The sequence below is a fragment of the Meleagris gallopavo genome, chromosome 13 (genome assembly GCF_000146605.3).
Source record: "Meleagris gallopavo isolate NT-WF06-2002-E0010 breed Aviagen turkey brand Nicholas breeding stock chromosome 13, Turkey_5.1, whole genome shotgun sequence".
NCBI classification, from domain to species: domain Eukaryota; kingdom Metazoa; phylum Chordata; class Aves; order Galliformes; family Phasianidae; genus Meleagris; species Meleagris gallopavo.
In genome coordinates, this window is record NC_015023.2 from 11,461,764 (window position 1) to 11,479,248 (window position 17,485).

The window sequence follows — 17,485 nt, forward strand, 5'->3', positions numbered from 1 at the left end:
GCCTTTTGTGTGGCTGAGCAGAGCTGTGAATGCCATAAATAGGGGCTGGGCACCTGAGGAGGAGATGGGGCACAGATGCATCTCTTTTTTATGGAGAGGAGCACTGCTGGCCACTGCTGCACCCACAGCAGCCTGCTGTGCTGTTTCTGTTAGCTTCATCGTGGTAACGGGGATAAACTGCCTTCTTTACCTGTAGGCGGTGCCTGTAGGCACTGGGGAACTGCATTGCCTCCTGCCAGCTAAGAGTTTGCCTTTCCCATGCTTCTTTCTTTGTTTTAGCTCTCTTTTTACTTCCTAATTGAATTCTGTTCCTGCTGGTTTTGTTGTTCCTGATGCAGTGCTTTCTGGGCTCTCTTTTTCACGTTCCTTGTTGGCTTTCTCTGCTGCAAGAGCAATAAAGAGCAGCTTGGAAGTCTCAATCTGTGTACAGCAGAAAGATGTGGACGTGTCATTTGAAAGCATTAAGTTTTGTAATACGTCTCTTTTGTGTTTCTTTTCCTCCAGTTAGTGGAGGAGAAATATTTTGTAGCAGTTTCAGTCACCTTTCCAGTTGGCTGTTGTGCTCTGTAGTGACTGTGGTCTCCAGGAGTTTCAAGCTTGCATTGTCTTCGTGCAGTAGGGATCTAATTTGAAATTGAAATCAGTATTTGTAACTGAGCTTTTCTTCTTGAGCTGCCTGTCAGAACGGGCTCCCTGCTTTCCTGCTCTCAGTAATAGGTGCGTTTGTAGCAGATGGATGGGTGGTGGATTGCTGTGCTGGAGCTGCTTTGGGTTTAGCCAGGATGTCCCAGAGGGAACTGATTATTAGCCATAGTGAGGGTGACTTCAGTGTAAGCTGTATGACCCATCCCAGGTGGAGTGAAGTCTGTCGGGAGGAGCTTCTGGAAATGAAAGTAAAGCAAACGAGGTGGGGAAATCAAAAAGGGAGTAGTAACAAATGAGGGTTTTTAGGCTCTGTCTTGGCCTGAAGTCGTGTGCCCAGAGGTTGAATCTTGGTCTGAAGAGTTGAAGTGTCTCAAGGCACGGTGCTGCAGCTGGCTTTGGTGCAGTGTTGGGAAGTTGCTTGCCTCCTCTGTGGATCCAAATGTCCTTTCATAAGGTGATGCGAGGCACCCCAGGTGGGATGATTGCTGTGTGTGTTTAGCAGAACCTCTGCCACTGTCTGCGTCAATTACAGCGTGCATTGGCCAATAATTAAAGCCTTGTAAAACTGGAGCAGCTATAGCACACTTCAGTGAGGTGACAAACAGATCCTGCTTGGGTTTTTCTTATGACTCACGGATTCATGGCAGAGATGCGGGGAGCTGGCAGTCCTTCCCCGTGCTCTGTGCTTGGCTGTGTCCAGTTGGGCTGGGATTAGCATTAACTGTAATCAAGCTTTGACAATCAGGTTGCTTCTTTGTGTCCTTAAAACGAGCAGTTAAGCTGAGGCTCCTCCAAACCTTGTTTTTAAGTCCTGCCCGTGTTCTTTCCTTGAGCAGCAGCACGGCTGCCTTCGTGTGCTTTTGAGGAAACAGTCAGGAGCTGCTTTAGCTGTATCTCAAGTGGTGACAAAAGTCAGCACAAGTGCTCAGGGCTCAGCCCTGCCTAAAGATGAACCCAGGTGAATTTAATGCATCCCCTAAGCTGTGTCAGGTGGGCTCGGGAGTGCTGCAGGAAGGCACACGAATGCTCAGAGGTAGGAAACAAAGGGGAGAACTGCATCTTTCAAGAGCTGGCCCTGTTGATTTGCATGTACTTCTATTCATGGTAAGTCTGGTGTGTTTTAAAATTGCTCTAGTACAGGGTAGCCAGCAGTGCATGGTGATCTCCAAAACCAAAACCTGTTTGTCATTACTTATTGTGTCCCCGAAATACAGCATTCAGTATCCTGCATCTGCAAGTCAGGTTTCCTTTAGGTGGTTAAAAATAGGTATCTGTTGACCACGCTGGAAGAAAGCTGGAAGCCTCTGCCCTTCCCAGCAGAAGCAGCTTGCCTTGTTCCTTCTGCCGGCTGGCTGTGGGATGCTGCAGGTGAGCAGGGGGCACAGTGGCCTGCTGCACCTCCCAGCTGAGTGCAGCACTACCAGAGCAGCTTCCAGTGGCTGTTTTCCATCATTTCCCCATGCCCGTTTGTAATTACTGTCCCTGTCTGACCACAGAGGTTTGGGGAATAGGGTTGGTGTTCAGTGTGGTTATGACTAAATGGCAGTTTTAAGGAACGTGGCAGATGTACCCTGTAACTAGTATTCCACAGGTCCCTGTTAGGCCAGTCCTAAAGTGGCTGCTGAGAAATAAGCAGATTTCTTGAGAGGTGCCATCACCTGGCTGGAATGGAGGTTGGCCAGTTCCCACTCAGAGGAGAAAGCAAACAAACACCAGGGCGTTTGCTGCGTGGTGTGGGGGTTTCCTGCTTTTTAAGGAGAAAGCTACTTTTAGCTCTCTTAAACTGATGCTACATCTGGGTTTTGTTTGTGACTTTTAATCGGCAGATCCTGCTTGCACTCCTGTGTTGCAGAACTAAACCAGGAGTGCCAGCACAGAAAGCTGCGTGGCTCTGGGTAGTCCTGGTTGTGCTTACGGAGACCAGCTTATGTTAAGGAGCTTGGTTGAAGGGAGGCCTGGAGAGATCAGCTCCAGAATCATTCTTGTTTCTAGAGGAGATGGACCTGCTGTGAAGGTGTAGGAGTGGGATTCTGAAACACACAGAGAATATAGCAAAAGGGGAATGGAGCTTTGGTCAGCTCTGTCCTGCCTCGCCTGAGCCCTCACACAGAGCACAGCTCTCTCTATGCAGTCAGCAGCTGCAGCCCCAGGCCCCATTGGGCTTGTGGGGCGGGGGGTGCAGTGCTGGGACAGGGCTGCTTTGTCTCAGACTTCATCTGCTGCTGAGCACGTTCAAGGTTTTCATTCCCTTTGCAGAGGGATTAGCACAGAGAAGCCTGCGTTTGGTCAGAGTTCCTTTGCGGCCTGTTTAGCATCGCTAATGATCACCACCCAAAGTGAAGGCTTGTCTCAGCATGGAGAAACTTGGGTTTTCTCTAGTTTGTTCTTAGTGTGATGCCGCTGCTTGCCGTTGCCATGGTGCGAAGAGAGCTATGTTGGATGAAAAATAATTCGGCTGTTTTGGTAAAGTGCTCCGAGCAGCGTGACTTAAGTAGTGATAATCTCATTAGGGCACATTAAAACAAACCTGGAGCACCAGAGGGGTTAGCAGCAAGGTGACCATCAGGGTGGTAATGTGTAAGGCGTGTGATAGTGCAGGTGTTAAGTGATGCCTCATGGCAGCGTGGTTAATACTGGACTTCTGGGGTCTGTCTGTACGTGGTTTTGTTGCTTAATTTCACAGAGGCGTGGGCCGCTTCCTTGTGTAAGTGCTGTGACACCAAAATCTCTTGCTCTTTCCATACAGGACGCCCACTCCCAAGGAGAGGTGGTGGCATGCCTGGAAAAAGGCCTGGTTAAGGAGGCAGAGGAGAACGATCCTCGTGTTCAGGTTTCTGATCAGTGTAAGAAGGCCATCCTTCGCGTAGCGGAGCTCTCTTCAGATGATTTCCACTTGGACCGCCACCTCTACTTTGCTTGCCGAGACGACAGGGAGCGATTCTGTGAGAATGTGAGTTGTCCTCTTGCCTTCCTTCCTGCAGTAATCTATTAAAAATAAAATAGAAAACCACGTTGGGAAGGGGATTGGGATGGTAGAGTGGAGCCCGAGACTGCAGTACCGAGAACCGGCGCCTTGTAGCTGTCGCTTCCCAATGAACGTGGAACTGAATTCAGTCACCCAACAAAAAAGTATCATTTCTAGTGGGTTTATGGGCTGAATTGGCTTACGTGGTTGAGTGGGTATCAGCTGGTGTGAAAGGGAGAAGAGCCGCTCCAATGAGGAGGAGGAGGCAAAGGTAAGCGTGTTCAGTTTGTACTGGTATTGTGTTGTATTGCTGATGGGCCACTTGCTGAATGTGATCAGATTTAAGAAATGCAAACTGTGGTGCAGAAGCTATCGCTGTTGTTTGAAATATTAACTTTAATGTATTTCTAGTTTAAAAACGAAATCCCTGCTGGGGTAGTTTAGCCTGCTTGTTAAGCATTAGGCATCTTATCTTTAATGGCAAATGTTGCTGTTCTGCTTCACAGACTCAGGCTGGGGAAGGCCGAGTTTACAAGTGCCTCTTTAATCACAAGTTTGAAGAATCAATGAGTGAGAAGGTGGGTATCTGCCTCGCTGAGAGGAATCCTTAATGCAAAAGTCATTGGGTTGTTCATCAGTTCAAACTGCCTCATTCTTTTCCAGCACTGAGGAAAATCCATCATTTACATGGTCAGATAGCTGACTGCTTTAACAGATGTGCTTGTGTTTCCAGCTACATGCTGATAGCTTAAATTAATTGCATCCAGGTAACAGCCTTTAAAGTTGAAGGTTTTAAATACATCAAAGCTTTTGAGTGGGTAATTTGGGAAGGCAGGCTTGGAGCTGGGGTGGTAGCGTTGTGACTGTGGTGCAAGTAGAAGTGGCCTCATGCTGGATGTCAGCTTCATATGTCACAGAATGGTTTGGGTTGGGAGGGACCTTTTAAGATATAGGCAGGAACACCTCTCTCTAGAACAGGTTACTCACAGCCCCATCCAGCCTGGCCCTGAATGCTTCCAGGGAGGGGACGTCCACAACCTCACTGTTCCAGTGCCTCACCACCCCCACAGTAAAGAATTTCTTATTAATGTCTAGTTTAAATCTACCCTCTTCTAGTTTAAAACCATTTATACTTTGTCCTCTCCCTACATGCCCTTATACTAAGTCCATCTCCAGCTTTCCTGGAGGCCCCTTCAGGTGTTGGAAGGCCACTATCAGGTCCCCCTGGAGCCTTTTGTTCCTTCTCCAGACTGAAAAGCCCCGGCTCTCTCAGCCTGTCCTCGTAGGTGACATCAGTTGCTCTTCCTTTATCCACTTACGCTGTAACTCCATCATAAAAGACCTCCGAGTTTGTCAGGCATGACTTGCCCTTGGTGAAGCCATGTTGGTTGCCACCAGTCCCCTTATCTTTATTTTCCAGTAGGGCCTGGCCTGTAGTTCCCTGGATCTTCTTTTTCTCCCTTCTTGGCGAGGCCTTCTTGTACATCATAATGTACAAATTAGAAACAGTGCCCAGATGTCCCAGCACAGGACAGTCTGTACTTTGCTTTCTAAAGCTTTGAAACCAAAAATCTTGAGCGGAAAGTAGCAAGTTACATGGGAAGGACACGTGATTGTTACTGGCATTTTCCTTGTGCTAATCCTGAGGATGTGCTTTTCAGCAGCAAATAAAAGCAGTTCTAGAAAGTCTGTCCCTGAAAGCAATTTGTTTGCAGCTGTATTAATGTAAATGCTTTGGGAAGGTGGTAATGCCTTCAGTCACTTGAGCATCGTTGTAGGAGTTGGAATTAAATGGGATGATATCAACTGTCTGAAAGAGTACAGAGATGGGTGTCTGCAAGGCTTTCTCCAGGAGCTGTGCTGGAGGAGCACCGAGCTGAGGCCTGGAGGGATCGGACTCATTTCCTTTCCTTTAAATGCATTAGCTGTATGAAAGCTTAGCTCCAATTAGTGAATTCAGAATTGAGGGAGTCATCCCTGAGGGCTCAAACAAAACTTCATTTTCTACAAACGCTGCTGAAATGGACTGCTATCTTTGCTTGGCCTGGTTTTGGCTGTACAGAGACAGAGCTGTTTTTGCAGGGTCTGGTAAGCTGCCTGACCCTTGTCAGGTACAAATATAAGGTGTTGAGAGGCCAGACCACAGCTTTGGTAGGGATGTGCAGAGAGTGCAATTTGCAGAGCACCAGCCTTCGGGATGCACATCTCTGTGCATCTACAGCTCCAAGTCTCTCTGCTCCCAAGGCTCTGGGCACAGCATGGGGGAGAGGATGGGATGATCTCACAGTGGGACTTCTAGGTTCTGGAGTAGGTATGGGAAGAAGGGGAGAAAAGGCAAAAAAAAATAAAGTAATGCAACAAAGGGTAGAGAGCTGCAGGGTTTTTCTGTTCCTTGTGCTGAGATTGCTGCCCGTTTTCTCCCCTACACACGTGTGGTTTTCCTTCTTTTCAAGTAGTCTGAGAACTGAGAAGTTAGCCCAGGGTAGTCTAAATTATCTGCTGCTCTCAGATTTAACATCCATGCAATTGAAACAAAAGTTAGGAAGCAGAGCAGTATTTTTACAGCCCTTGCTGGACTGGAACCTCAAGGGAATGGGGTGAGGTTTGGCCACAGCACGTCCTTGTGAGTTTCTGTGACTAGAAGTTCATAGACCCCGAGGATACCCCATTTGGATGGCACCACGGGAATCAGGGTGTGCACCAGTGCTGCCATCTGATCGCTGTGCTGCAGATCAGACCCACAGCACACGCTGTCTGCAGATGTGATGGGGAAGAGTTGCTTCCTGAGGGCATGGGGTGAGCACGGCCCAGCGCTGGGATAAATGTCAGCAACTCATCTTAGGTCCTGAGAATGAGTCATGCTCGGCCGTCACCTCCATAAAGCGGATGAACGCGCAGTTTGCCTTTGAAACCTTTGATCTGCTGACCTCAGTGTGGATTGTTAGCTGTATCACTTCTGTAGGAAGAGACAAATTTAACCGTTGTCCAGCTCAAGAGCGTGAATTTTAGAGCCTCGGGCTTCGTTTAAAACACATCTAACAACAGATCCAGCTCTCTGCCTTGAGCACGTGGAAGCTAATTGCCATCCTGGTGTCTCCTGCAGTGTCGTGACGCTCTGACAACGCGCCAGAAGCTGATTGCCCAGGACTACAAAGTCAGCTACTCGCTGGCCAAGTCCTGTAAGAGCGACCTGAAGAAATACCGCTGCAACGTGGAGAACCTGCCCCGCTCCCGGGAAGCCAGGCTCTCCTACCTGCTGATGTGCCTGGAGTCTGCTGTGCACAGAGGTACGTGGGCTTGATTTGAGAGGTACGACTTGCTCAGCTGTTGACTTCAAGTTTCTGTTGGACATTTGAGCTGGAGCGTATTTATGGTCACCTTATCCAGGTAACCTCCTGTCTGACTTCGTTTCAAAGGCAGCTCTCCTCCTCCGGATGCTTCTGTCTGTCGGTGGTGTTTTGAAGGTTAGAATAGCTGAGACAACCTCTGACACTGGCTGTTGTTTAGGCAAGGAGTTCAAAATGCAAAATAGCAAATCCCTATAGCTTGGACCACTGATATGTAATTACCAATCCTTCTATTCACTGTTATCCAAACAACCTTTTTTCCTCCTTTGTAGTAAGCATTAACAACGCTGCTAGTTTAAAACACAGAATAGGCAACTTGTTTATTTGATGGAGGTGTTCTCTCAGTCCTGTGCCTCTTGTAAGTTATGTTCTTCTGCTCTGCTTCAGTAGCTGGAGTAAATGTCTTAACAAAAGCTAGGTAATAGGTACAGGGGCTATCTAGAATGAAGGTAAGTGTGAGAACATTCTTTTTATGCACTGAGGTCAGCATGAGCTGAGGAGGTCTTAACGCCACTGATTCCACCACAGGTGTAAGAGAGAGCCCTGTGCAGCAGGACCTTGTTAAAGGTTCCCTGTGAAACTGCCATAATGCATCAGGTGGGCACGCTGTGTCCTCTAGATCTGCTTTAAGGAACTGTTTTTCCCCTTGGCGTGCAGCTGGTGGCTTATGATTCAGCAGCAGGTCTGCATGCTGCAGTGCCTCTGGCAGAGAGGGAAGAACTGCTGTAAGGCTGCAAGCAATCTGTGCATTTGTGAGTTGGAATAACTTGTCAGTTCTGATTGATGTGGAAATGTGTGCTGCTCTGGGAAGAGTTTTCTTCCTCAGCCTGCAGTAGGGCAGGTGCTTTCCCGAATGACTGCTCTTGGGTTCTTGACTTCTGCTTTCACAGCAGACAGGTTCTGCAGCGTGGCTGACACTTGAAGCATGGCTCAGGAGGAGCACTCACTATTCCACACACCTCCATGGACTTGTGTGATATTGCCTGTAAGCCAGCGTTGCAGCGTAGGACCTCCGCTGCATGGGGTGGTGTAGATGGGTGAATAGGTTTGGAGGGGCACAGAACAAAATCCATCGCGTTCCTTTTGACTTCCAAACAATCCATCTACATGGGATTACAGAAGAGCTTTGAGCAGATGTAAGCATCTTAGAAGATAGATTTCTATGCTGCTCTCGGTCCCTATTCTTTCAAACTCAAATCGAGGATCCTGGCCAAGAAACATTAGCACTGAACCACAGTCTCCTCTTGTCCTAGGTCGGCAGGTGAGCAGCGAGTGCCAGGGAGAGATGCTGGACTACCGACGCATGCTCATGGAAGACTTCTCCCTGAGCCCAGAAATCATCCTGAGCTGCCGTGGGGAGATTGAGCACCACTGCTCCGGGCTGCACCGCAAGGGCCGCACGCTGCACTGCCTGATGAAAGTCGTGCGTGGAGAGAAGGGCAACTTGGGGCTGAACTGCCAGCAGGCGGTGAGATGCTCCTCTGTCTCTGCAATCCTGAGCTGCTGGGTTGGTAGGGCTCTGGCAGGCAGCGGTTTGTCTGCCGATGTTCTGCCTGGCCACAGAGGTTGTGCTGCAGGCAGTCCAGCTCTGCCGGGCGCTGCTGAGTGCTGCAGGCAGTTGTGTAACTGCCGTGGGATGAGGTATCACTTGCTGTCTCACAGCACGCTTATAATGCTTTTTTATTTTTTCCCCCTCAGAAAATACATTTTGAGTTGCGTTGCTTTGGATTTTGTTTGAACTCCAGCAGTTCTTGAGTCCTGGATCCTTGTCCTGGATATAAGATATAGGGAAACTTTAAGTTTTAGGATCGTGGTATGATTAAGGTTGGAAAAGACCTCTCAGATCCCCAAGCCCACCCCCACCCTGCCCACTGCCCACGTCCCTCAGTGCCACATCCCCACAGCTCTGGGACACCTCCAGGGACGGTGACTCCCGCCATCCCTGGGCAGCTGTGCCACTGCATCACCACTCTTTGGGAGCAGGAATTGTTCCCAGTATCCAACCTGACCCTCCCCTGGTGCAACATAAGGCCATCACCACTCATCCTTGTTCTAAAGCATCCCTTCTCCTTTCTATTCCTTTTGTGCTCTAATCCTGGAAGTGCACCAGAATCATCTCCGTGCGGGCTGCCACTTGTTCTATTGTTGCCATTTTGCTCAGCCTGAGTGATGGACGTGGCAGTTCAGGGACAGGCACAGCGTGCTGCTGCATGGCAGTGTAGCTGCAGTCACTGAAACAAAGGATCGTTCCTCTCCAAAATACCTTTTTGAAATGAGGTTGATCCTTTTGCCTTTTTTAAACCTTAATTTTGGCCCAGATGTGTCCTATTTGAAAGCAGTTATTTAATGCTTGTTTTAGCTCATTAGCGCTGCTTCATGTGATATTATGTTTTTAATACTTAATCCTATTTTTAATGACCCTTCATGTATGTGAGGTGAGCCTGGAAAAGTGACGTCGATGCAGAGCTGCTGAAGGAGTGCTACTGCTGGAATTGGGTAGATGCATGTCCTTGGCCTCCTGCAGTACGTGGAACCACTGTAGTTCCATTTTCTCTGTAAATGTAGCTTAAAACCCGAGGTCAGGATGTTGCAAGTCTGCGTATGTTATCACAGAATGATGTGAAGTTTGCATATTTTGGGGGGAAAAACAATGTGGAAATCTCGAATAGCATTTTTTTTTCTAGTTCTCTTAGAATTACACCACAGCTCTTATATCTGTACAGTGAGTTAATGCAGCAGCAGGGCTTGGTAGTGACCCCCCCCTAAAGTTCAGTGATGTGTTCTGGTCTCTGCCAGTGACAACATGAGCAAATTGAATGCTGACTTTATAAAATATGATCTAGTTTTGATTTATTGCGTTGAAATGAGCTTCCTGCTTTTACTTTTTTCTGGTTAATCTTATAAGGAAGAGAAAGCAGTCCTGGGCCTGTCTCTAGATATTGACACAGTGAAAACCTTGTCCCAGTGCTTTCAGTAGTGTCATTAGGAGCACTGATAATGCAATTTAATTCTTTCATAGAATCACTGGGGTTAGAAGAGACCAATCCCCAAGGCCAACCCCAACTCAACCCAGCATTGACCTTCAGTGCTGCATCCCCATAGGTGTTGGACACCTCCAGGGAGGGGGGCTCTTTGGCCTGCCCTTTGCAGCAGCTCTTGTGCAAGGAGGTTACCAGAAGGGTGCCTGTGACTGAGGATCCTGAGATGGGTCCCTAAAAAAGAGAGAATAAAACCAGTGCTGCCCATCAACAAGGTACAGTCAGTAATGTGTGGTAGGAAGAATAAATTCAAACATTGGAAGATCCAGAAAGGGCTGAGTTCTGGCTGACATTCCTGATTAAGGAGTGAGTGGTCTTGGCCTCTGACATAATGAATGTTTTAGCACCCATGCCCAGGCCTCTTACACCTGACAGCACCAACAACACTGAGGCAGCAGGAAGATGCTTGCCTATATAGTGCTCTACCAGTGTGCTTAATCTGCCTGTCAGCAAACGTCAGCTTGGAGGGCTTATTCACCCATTCATCCTTGAGGGAGTGATTCCCATAATCATACACCATCCTGCTCTGTGTAACACCTGGCACAGTGATCCCAGCTGCCTGCATCCCCAGGCTGAGGCTGGGCATAATTAGCTTCAGCACAGGGAATGTTCCTCCCAGGCACTGTCTTCTTCATCATAAGCTTCCTACTGGATAAATAGCCCTAGCTTTCATTTTCTCTGGTTCTCTGATGCTTTTGCTCCCCCTATGCTTTGTGATGCTAGGGCTGGTGCCCCCTAAAAGTGTGCAGGCTGGTGTTTAGGTGCAAGCTTTGAAAGATGGAGGATAAAATTGCGAGTGTGCTTTTGATTTAGCTGGGCTGAGGGCCGGTGACAAGAATCATTAAGTAAGTGTCAGGATGGTAGCAGCGCAGCCCGTTTGATATTGGTGTGCAGTTGCATTCTAAGCAAGCTCCTTTTTTTGCTCTCAGTTTGTCAGCTACGAATGTCTGCATGTAGAACAGCAACATAAGGTTATGTTGGTTAACATATGGGGCTGTTCAGTCTCTGGTGTGAAACACGTGGGGCTGAGTATGACCTAGAGAGTGGAAAGCTGCCTCTTCCCCACTGCCAATGGATGGAGTGCGTTTGAGTTTCCATCTCTCCCTCCAGCCAATGCTTCCCAAATTCATGTTTGGAGGCTTGAGGAGGACCCCTGCAGAAGGACTGCAGCGTGGGGCAGCAGATGACGCTTTATCCTGTGTTTCAGTGGGGCTCCTGGATCTTCTCCATATGTGTGCATGTATATTTAGTTTTCCTCTCTGTGATTTCTTTCTTCCAGCTCCAAACGCTGATCCAAGAAACGGACCCTGGTGCCGATTATCGCATCGACAGAGCCCTGAATGAGGCCTGTGAATCTGTCATACAGACTGCCTGCAAGCACATACGGTCTGGGGATCCCATGTAGGTGCCTCTCACTTACTGCTGTGTTATAACAAGCCTTGAAAGGGCTGCTTAGCCAAGCAAGCCTGTGCTGCAGAGACTGATATCTCCTGTGTCTTCAGGTCTTATGGTATTGTCTCCTGAGCTAGGCTTTGCATTAAATCTTCCTTCTGATCTTGTCATGTCTCGGATTGGCTGAGATAATTAAAAGAGTGGAATTGGAGGGTATAAATGTGGTGTGTTGATGTTTGTCCTCTTTGTGAAAGAGAAGAGAAAGATCATCTTTGTTAGAATGGCTTAGGTACAGTCTGTTGGGAAGCCTGATTTGGCAGCGCTGACTGTTACAAGGAGGCCCAGTCTCTTCCTTACTGTAGTGCAAATGCTCAGTCGTGGCTTGAAGCAGTGATGGAGCACCTGGTGGGAAGGCAGGGCCAAGCCAGGGGAGCTGTGGTGCGAGCAGTGCACCTGAGTGACTGGAAGGGGTAGAGCCAGGATCCACCTCTTCCCAGCCCTCATTTAAGGGTTGGCAGTGGAGGTGAGGGCATCTCTAGCTGGAGATCCCTGCCTGCCTGAGGCCTTCCAAAGGTAAGCAGCTCTTTGCCTTCCTTTCTACATCCATGGCTGCTGCATTTGGGCTCGTTCTCATTCTGCTGTAGCCAAAGACTTTGCCACTCTGCTATTATCATTCCATTATAGCATTACACTTACCTTTTCTCCTTCTGGGTCCAGGATTCTGTCCTGCCTGATGGAGCACCTGTATACGGAAAAGATGGTGGAGGACTGTGAGCATCGGCTCCTGGAGCTCCAGTACTTCATCTCTCGTGACTGGAAGTGAGTGCTGTAAAACAGGGTTTATCCTCACTTGTTGCTTGTATTTAGTGTCTGTATGCATTAGTAACTCCTTGCCAAACAGCACTGCATAGTCTTGCTCAGAGGAGAGAGAACTGCTAAACATTCCAGATCTGGAGGGCCTTTGTACCCATCTAGAACAGGAGAAGCGGCAGCTGGTTAGAACAGCAGTTCGCTGTTTTTTAACTTAAATTAGGTGTTCACATAAAAGGAATGGTACAACCCTAAGAGGTTCGGAGGCTCGCTTTGAGCTCTGAAATTCAGTGCATCTTTATTTAAAAGAACTTTCTCTGGCCACAGTGAAGCTGAAGGTCACTTTCTGTATAGATGGCAGCCAGTTTTATCTGCTGTGAGCACTACAAAAAGAGAGTTATGAGAACAAAGTGTTAAGATCAACAAACAGCTGCTGTGGTGGGAGGTTCCCCGCTCCTCTTTCTGCCTTGCTTCGGGTCCTCTAGGTGTGATGGCTGCCTGTGGAGTGATGTAATTCCCTCTTGGGCACAACTATTTCTTCATGAAAACGTGGCAGTGCTTTGTTTGAAACATCTGCAGAGCCTGTTGTGCTTGTGTGGGTTGAAGTGACTGGGAATGAGGTGTACGTTAAGGCTGAGGTAACTGGGAACAAGGTATGCATTTGTGAAATACAAAAGCTGAGGAAAGAATAAATGCTTGGCTTTCCTTGATCGAGAAGTGAGGGAGTTGAATAGAGCAGGTGGAACTGCAGGAAATGGGTCTCCATTGCTGCAAAGGGTACACAAATGGGACATTAAGAAAATCTGACACCCAGCTGTACCTGTGGGCAGCATTGCCAGCAGTTAAGAGCTGATAGGCACTGTGAATTTTCTCCATCCAAAATGTACAAGGCTTCGTGGACCATAGAATTTGTGGCTTCGTGGCTGCTTGCTATTGACCTTGATGGCTGCCTCCATAGGTAGATAAAAATACTTAATTTTTGTCCTGTTTTTCCCATCATTGCTGGTTCCCATGCTTCTGCCATGTTTCCAGCAGATGATTTATTGTGTCAAACAGGTGAAAAAAGAAAGTGGAGTATTTACATTTTGCTGGGAGTAAAGATAATTCTAATTCCTCTTGTAGGCAGAGCATCATTGGCTCCCCTTTCTCATTCACCCACTATTCCCTGAAGCTGGCTCAGATAAACTGTTTTATTCAATGCCTAGTATAGATGTACAGTAAGAAAACCATAATGTTTTTATTCTACTTTATTGTTTTGTGTAATTTGGTCCAGTGATGTAACTTGATGTTTGCCTTCTGAAGTGCTGGAAGAATCTGGAGCTCCCCTTTTGGAAAGCTGGGCATCTCTCTCCCTTAGCCTTAATGTCATTAGACACTGTCTTCAGAAATCTGCTCGTGCAGTCCTCTCATGTGCAGAAGTATGGGATGCTGAGCCTTCAGTTTGCTCAAGTCCACAGCAGACAATTAACCAAACTCAGGTGTTTATGAAACTAGTTTCAAAATTGGATTGGGTTGGATGGGGCCCTGGGCAGCCTGGTTTGGGAGCAGATCTGGGGGTTGGTGGCCGTGCCTGTGGCAGGGGTTGGAACTTGGTGGTCCCTGGGGTCCCTTCCAACCCAAGCCATTCTGTGATTATGAAGCATGTGTGAGATGGGTACGGACCTGCTTTTGTGCTGCTGTAGCACCTCAAGGAGACGATTGCTTCTCTCGTGTTCTTTGGCATGCTGTGGGAGAGAATAGGAGGTGCTTCAAGAAGCACAGAGGGTTTGATCTGTAATTAAAGGCCTTTCTGCAGGACTAGGGAATTGATTCTAACTGGAGCGACAGGCGTTCTGCTGTTCAGACGGTGATGTTCCAGTGTTTGAAACTTGTAATGGATTTTTTTTCCCCTCGAAAGCATCTCAGAATACAGCACCACAGGTTTGAGCATGAGGAGGAAATAGCAGTGTGAGTGATGCTCTCTGTGTCTGCAGGTTGGATGTGGTCCTTTACCGAAAGTGCCAGGGCGATGCCTCCCGCCTCTGCCATACCCACGGCTGGAATGAGACCAGCGAGCTGATTCCCCCTGGGGCTGTGTTCTCCTGTTTGTACAGGCATGCCTACCGCACAGAGGAGCAGGGACGGAGGGTGAGTGCTGCCGTGCAGCTTACTGCTGGTCCATCTGTGACGTGCTGGTCCTGGCACGCTGCAAGACCTCTCGAATCCTTGTTGGAAGGATTTAGCTGAGGTATTGCACTAGGTCAGCGTGCCCTGTGGGGCTGTGTTACTGTTCCGAGAAGGCAGAATAACCACATCAAGATGTGACGATCGCCCACTCCCTGCATGTATCCATGCAGGTGCAGGGCAAGTCCTCCTTCTGCTCTTTCCAAAGTGTAATGTGATTCCTTACAGATAGCTAGCATAGCTATGGAATTGGTTTCATGCTGAAGGGCTTTCTGAGCCTAGCTGTCTTAGGCTGTTTCTAATTGAATTTTGAATTGAATGCAGCTTTGGATTATAGTCTCTTAAATTCTTCCTCTTGATACAAAACACGCTTTCAGTTCTTTGGAGCACGCTCTGCTGGTCAGCGTGCTTTTGCTGCCTTTAGAGAAGACAGTAGGGATCTGACTTGCTGCCCTGCAGTCTGAAGATCCACCATAATCACGTCTGCTGGGTTCAGAGGTGCTCTTTTCAGTTTTGCTGCCCTCTTGTGCCTCTATTGAGGCATTCCTTTGATGTCAGCTGGGTACTCGCATCCTATTCTGCCACTGTGCTGTACACAGCCCCTCTGAGCCGCTAGGATTACACAACAGGTTGGCTTAAAAAGGAATTTTGCAGTTGGATGTACAAGGTCTGTTGTGGCAGAGGTCAGCTATTGATTGGCAGTGTCATCTCTCTTTTAGGGATACCTTTTTTTTCAATGCCGCTGCTTACTGTGCTGAGTGGACACTTTCTAATTGCATTCTTATATTAGGGCTGGCCGAAAAAATCAATAGCCACTCTGCCTCTAATATTGAAGAGAGAAAAGGCTTTTAACTGTTTATTTATTTATTAGAAGCTGGGCTAGGGGAGCAGCTGTCATTTTGAAGTTTGTGTTTAAAATCAAACTTATCAGAGGTTGCATTTATACTTCTTTTGCGGCAGTAGGTAGAACACACTGGGAGTGAAGTGTGTGAAGTTTTAAGCCTCAAACAGCACACTGTAGTTCTGCCAAGCACTGTACCAGTACCCCTTGGTTTCCTACGTTTGGTCTCCTCCTCAGTCTTGATGAATGTCAGCTCTGCTGTGCTGCAGCGGGCACTGCTGGAAAGGATTTGTAGCTGGGCTTTGTTGCCTCACTCTGGGCTTCTGGCTTTGGTTTTGAACCATTCTTTCTTCTCCGTGGGCTTGGAGTGATGCAGCACGTAGTCCAGGGAGCCAAAACGTGTGCCGAGTGCTCTCTGCCCTCTTTGCAGCTATCACGGGAGTGCAGAGCAGAGGTGCAGCGGATCCTCCACCAGCGTGCCATGGATGTGAAGCTGGACCCGACCCTGCAGGACAAGTGCATGATCGACCTGGGGAAGTGGTGCAGTGAGAAAACAGAGACAGGGCAGGTACTGTACACAGAGCAGCCCTGCTCTGTTTGCAAAGCTGGCTGGGTGGGAAGGGCACAAAAAGGGGGAAATGCAGGAACTTTGTGTGGCTGGTTATCTCTTCAGAGCCAGGAGTATATTAAAAATGCATGCAGCTTGAAATGGAATCTACTCTAGCCTGAGGCTGAGTCCTATGGAGAAGCTTTGCACTGTAGGCTCAAACATGAGTGGAACAAAATGAGGCAAGGGGATAGTTAACGAGAAGAACTTTGTAGAAGCAACCCCACCCTGACTCTTATTTGTAATATTCTATTACAAGCTTGACATTTCCCACATAAACTTTATCCTATTCCCATCTGTTAAATACTGACATACTTCCTGTGTTTATACAGAGCTGAGCTAACATCTGCTGCTCTTTAACAAAGTTTCAACAAATACTTTCATGTTAAATTGTTCTGCCCTAGCATGGCTGGAGGGAAGGAGCCATTCAGCAGCAGATGCCATAGAGCATAGGCCTTTGTCTTTGTGTCACAGATGGGCAATTAACCTCTCATTGAGGTTATTCTGAGGGCACTTGAAGTGTGATATTCCAGAAGTGAAAATGCATCACACAGCTTTTGAGAGCAAATGATAACATTTTAGACCAATATTCTTAACCATTGCGAGGTACATACATTCCCCCCCCCCCAATAAAACAAAGCAAAACCAACTCAAAAAGCATTAAAGGAGCTTCATGGCTCCCAAAGGAAGGACAGCTTCCTGTGTGTTGCAATATCCCAGGCCTGGATTGTGATCTAGGATGCTCAGACCTTATGTTGGACCATCTATTTTGATAGGAACTGGAATGTCTCCAGGACCATCTTGATGACTTGGTGTCTGATTGCAGAGACATAGTGGGAAACTTGACTGAGCTGGAGTCTGAGGTGAGCAGTTCCCAGCGTGGGATGAAGGGAAGAGCAGTGGGGTTAAATGTGCCATTTTGACAGTACTTATTTTTTAATAAAAGGGTAGTGCAGAAATGCAGTCTGGGGTTAAGCATAGGAAAGCACTGCTATCCTTTTTACCCCATATGTTGTTAGTTTTCATGGGGAGCCCTTGAGGAAGAGAACTGAGCAACAGGTAAGGTTGCAAGCAGGAGAAATGCCATCAGCAGACCAAAGAGGGCTTATGGTAAAGAAGCTTTGCATAAGTAGCTCACCTTTAGTACAAGTCAAAATACATTCAGAGGACTTCGGTTTCTTGTTCTGCTTGCAAGTAACTTTGAGTACCATATTGCAGCTTCCCTCTGGGCCCCAAATAGTTTGCAAGCAATAACTGCCGTGCAGGACATTCAGTTTGCCAGTGATGCCAGCAGCTCTGCTTGTTTCATGAAGCTGCATGTGTGAATATCTTGCCCCAAACTGTTTCCTGTACCTCTTAGTCAATGTTATGCCCTAGGGGATGCTTCCTTCCAGTAGTTACAAAATGGTTTGCTCAGAACTATCATTAATCTTTAATTCCTGCTTAAGTGTGGGATGCTTTCTAGTGCTGGAGTATCCAATTTGGAGGAAAGTGGCTGAATTATCCAAGCAGTGAGTTGTTACCTGTGGAGGCCAGGCTGTTCCCTTAAGCTGGAAGGCTTGTCTTACATTTACTGCATTGTTGGGACCGCAGCATTCCCATGACCAAAGGGTGAAGCTGTCTGGATTGCATCTGAACAAAGCCTTCTAAACTGCTCTGAGTTGAATCCATACCAGT

At 47.7% G+C, this 17,485-nt stretch overlaps 1 protein-coding gene across 1 annotated transcript in view; it reads left to right on the forward strand.

The window, feature by feature from the left end:
• The window catches only part of GLG1 (golgi glycoprotein 1), a 59,554-nt gene that overhangs the window by 29,565 nt on the left and 12,504 nt on the right, over window positions 1-17,485 (forward strand). The window contains exons 9-17 of the mRNA XM_010718049.2: window positions 3,392-3,595; window positions 4,117-4,188; window positions 6,714-6,897; window positions 8,211-8,425; window positions 11,275-11,396; window positions 12,105-12,206; window positions 14,171-14,324; window positions 15,632-15,769; window positions 16,585-16,671. Coding sequence (XP_010716351.1) covers window positions 3,392-3,595; window positions 4,117-4,188; window positions 6,714-6,897; window positions 8,211-8,425; window positions 11,275-11,396; window positions 12,105-12,206; window positions 14,171-14,324; window positions 15,632-15,769; window positions 16,585-16,671 — 1,278 coding nt within the window. The remainder of the gene's footprint in view (window positions 1-3,391; window positions 3,596-4,116; window positions 4,189-6,713; window positions 6,898-8,210; window positions 8,426-11,274; window positions 11,397-12,104; window positions 12,207-14,170; window positions 14,325-15,631; window positions 15,770-16,584; window positions 16,672-17,485) is intronic.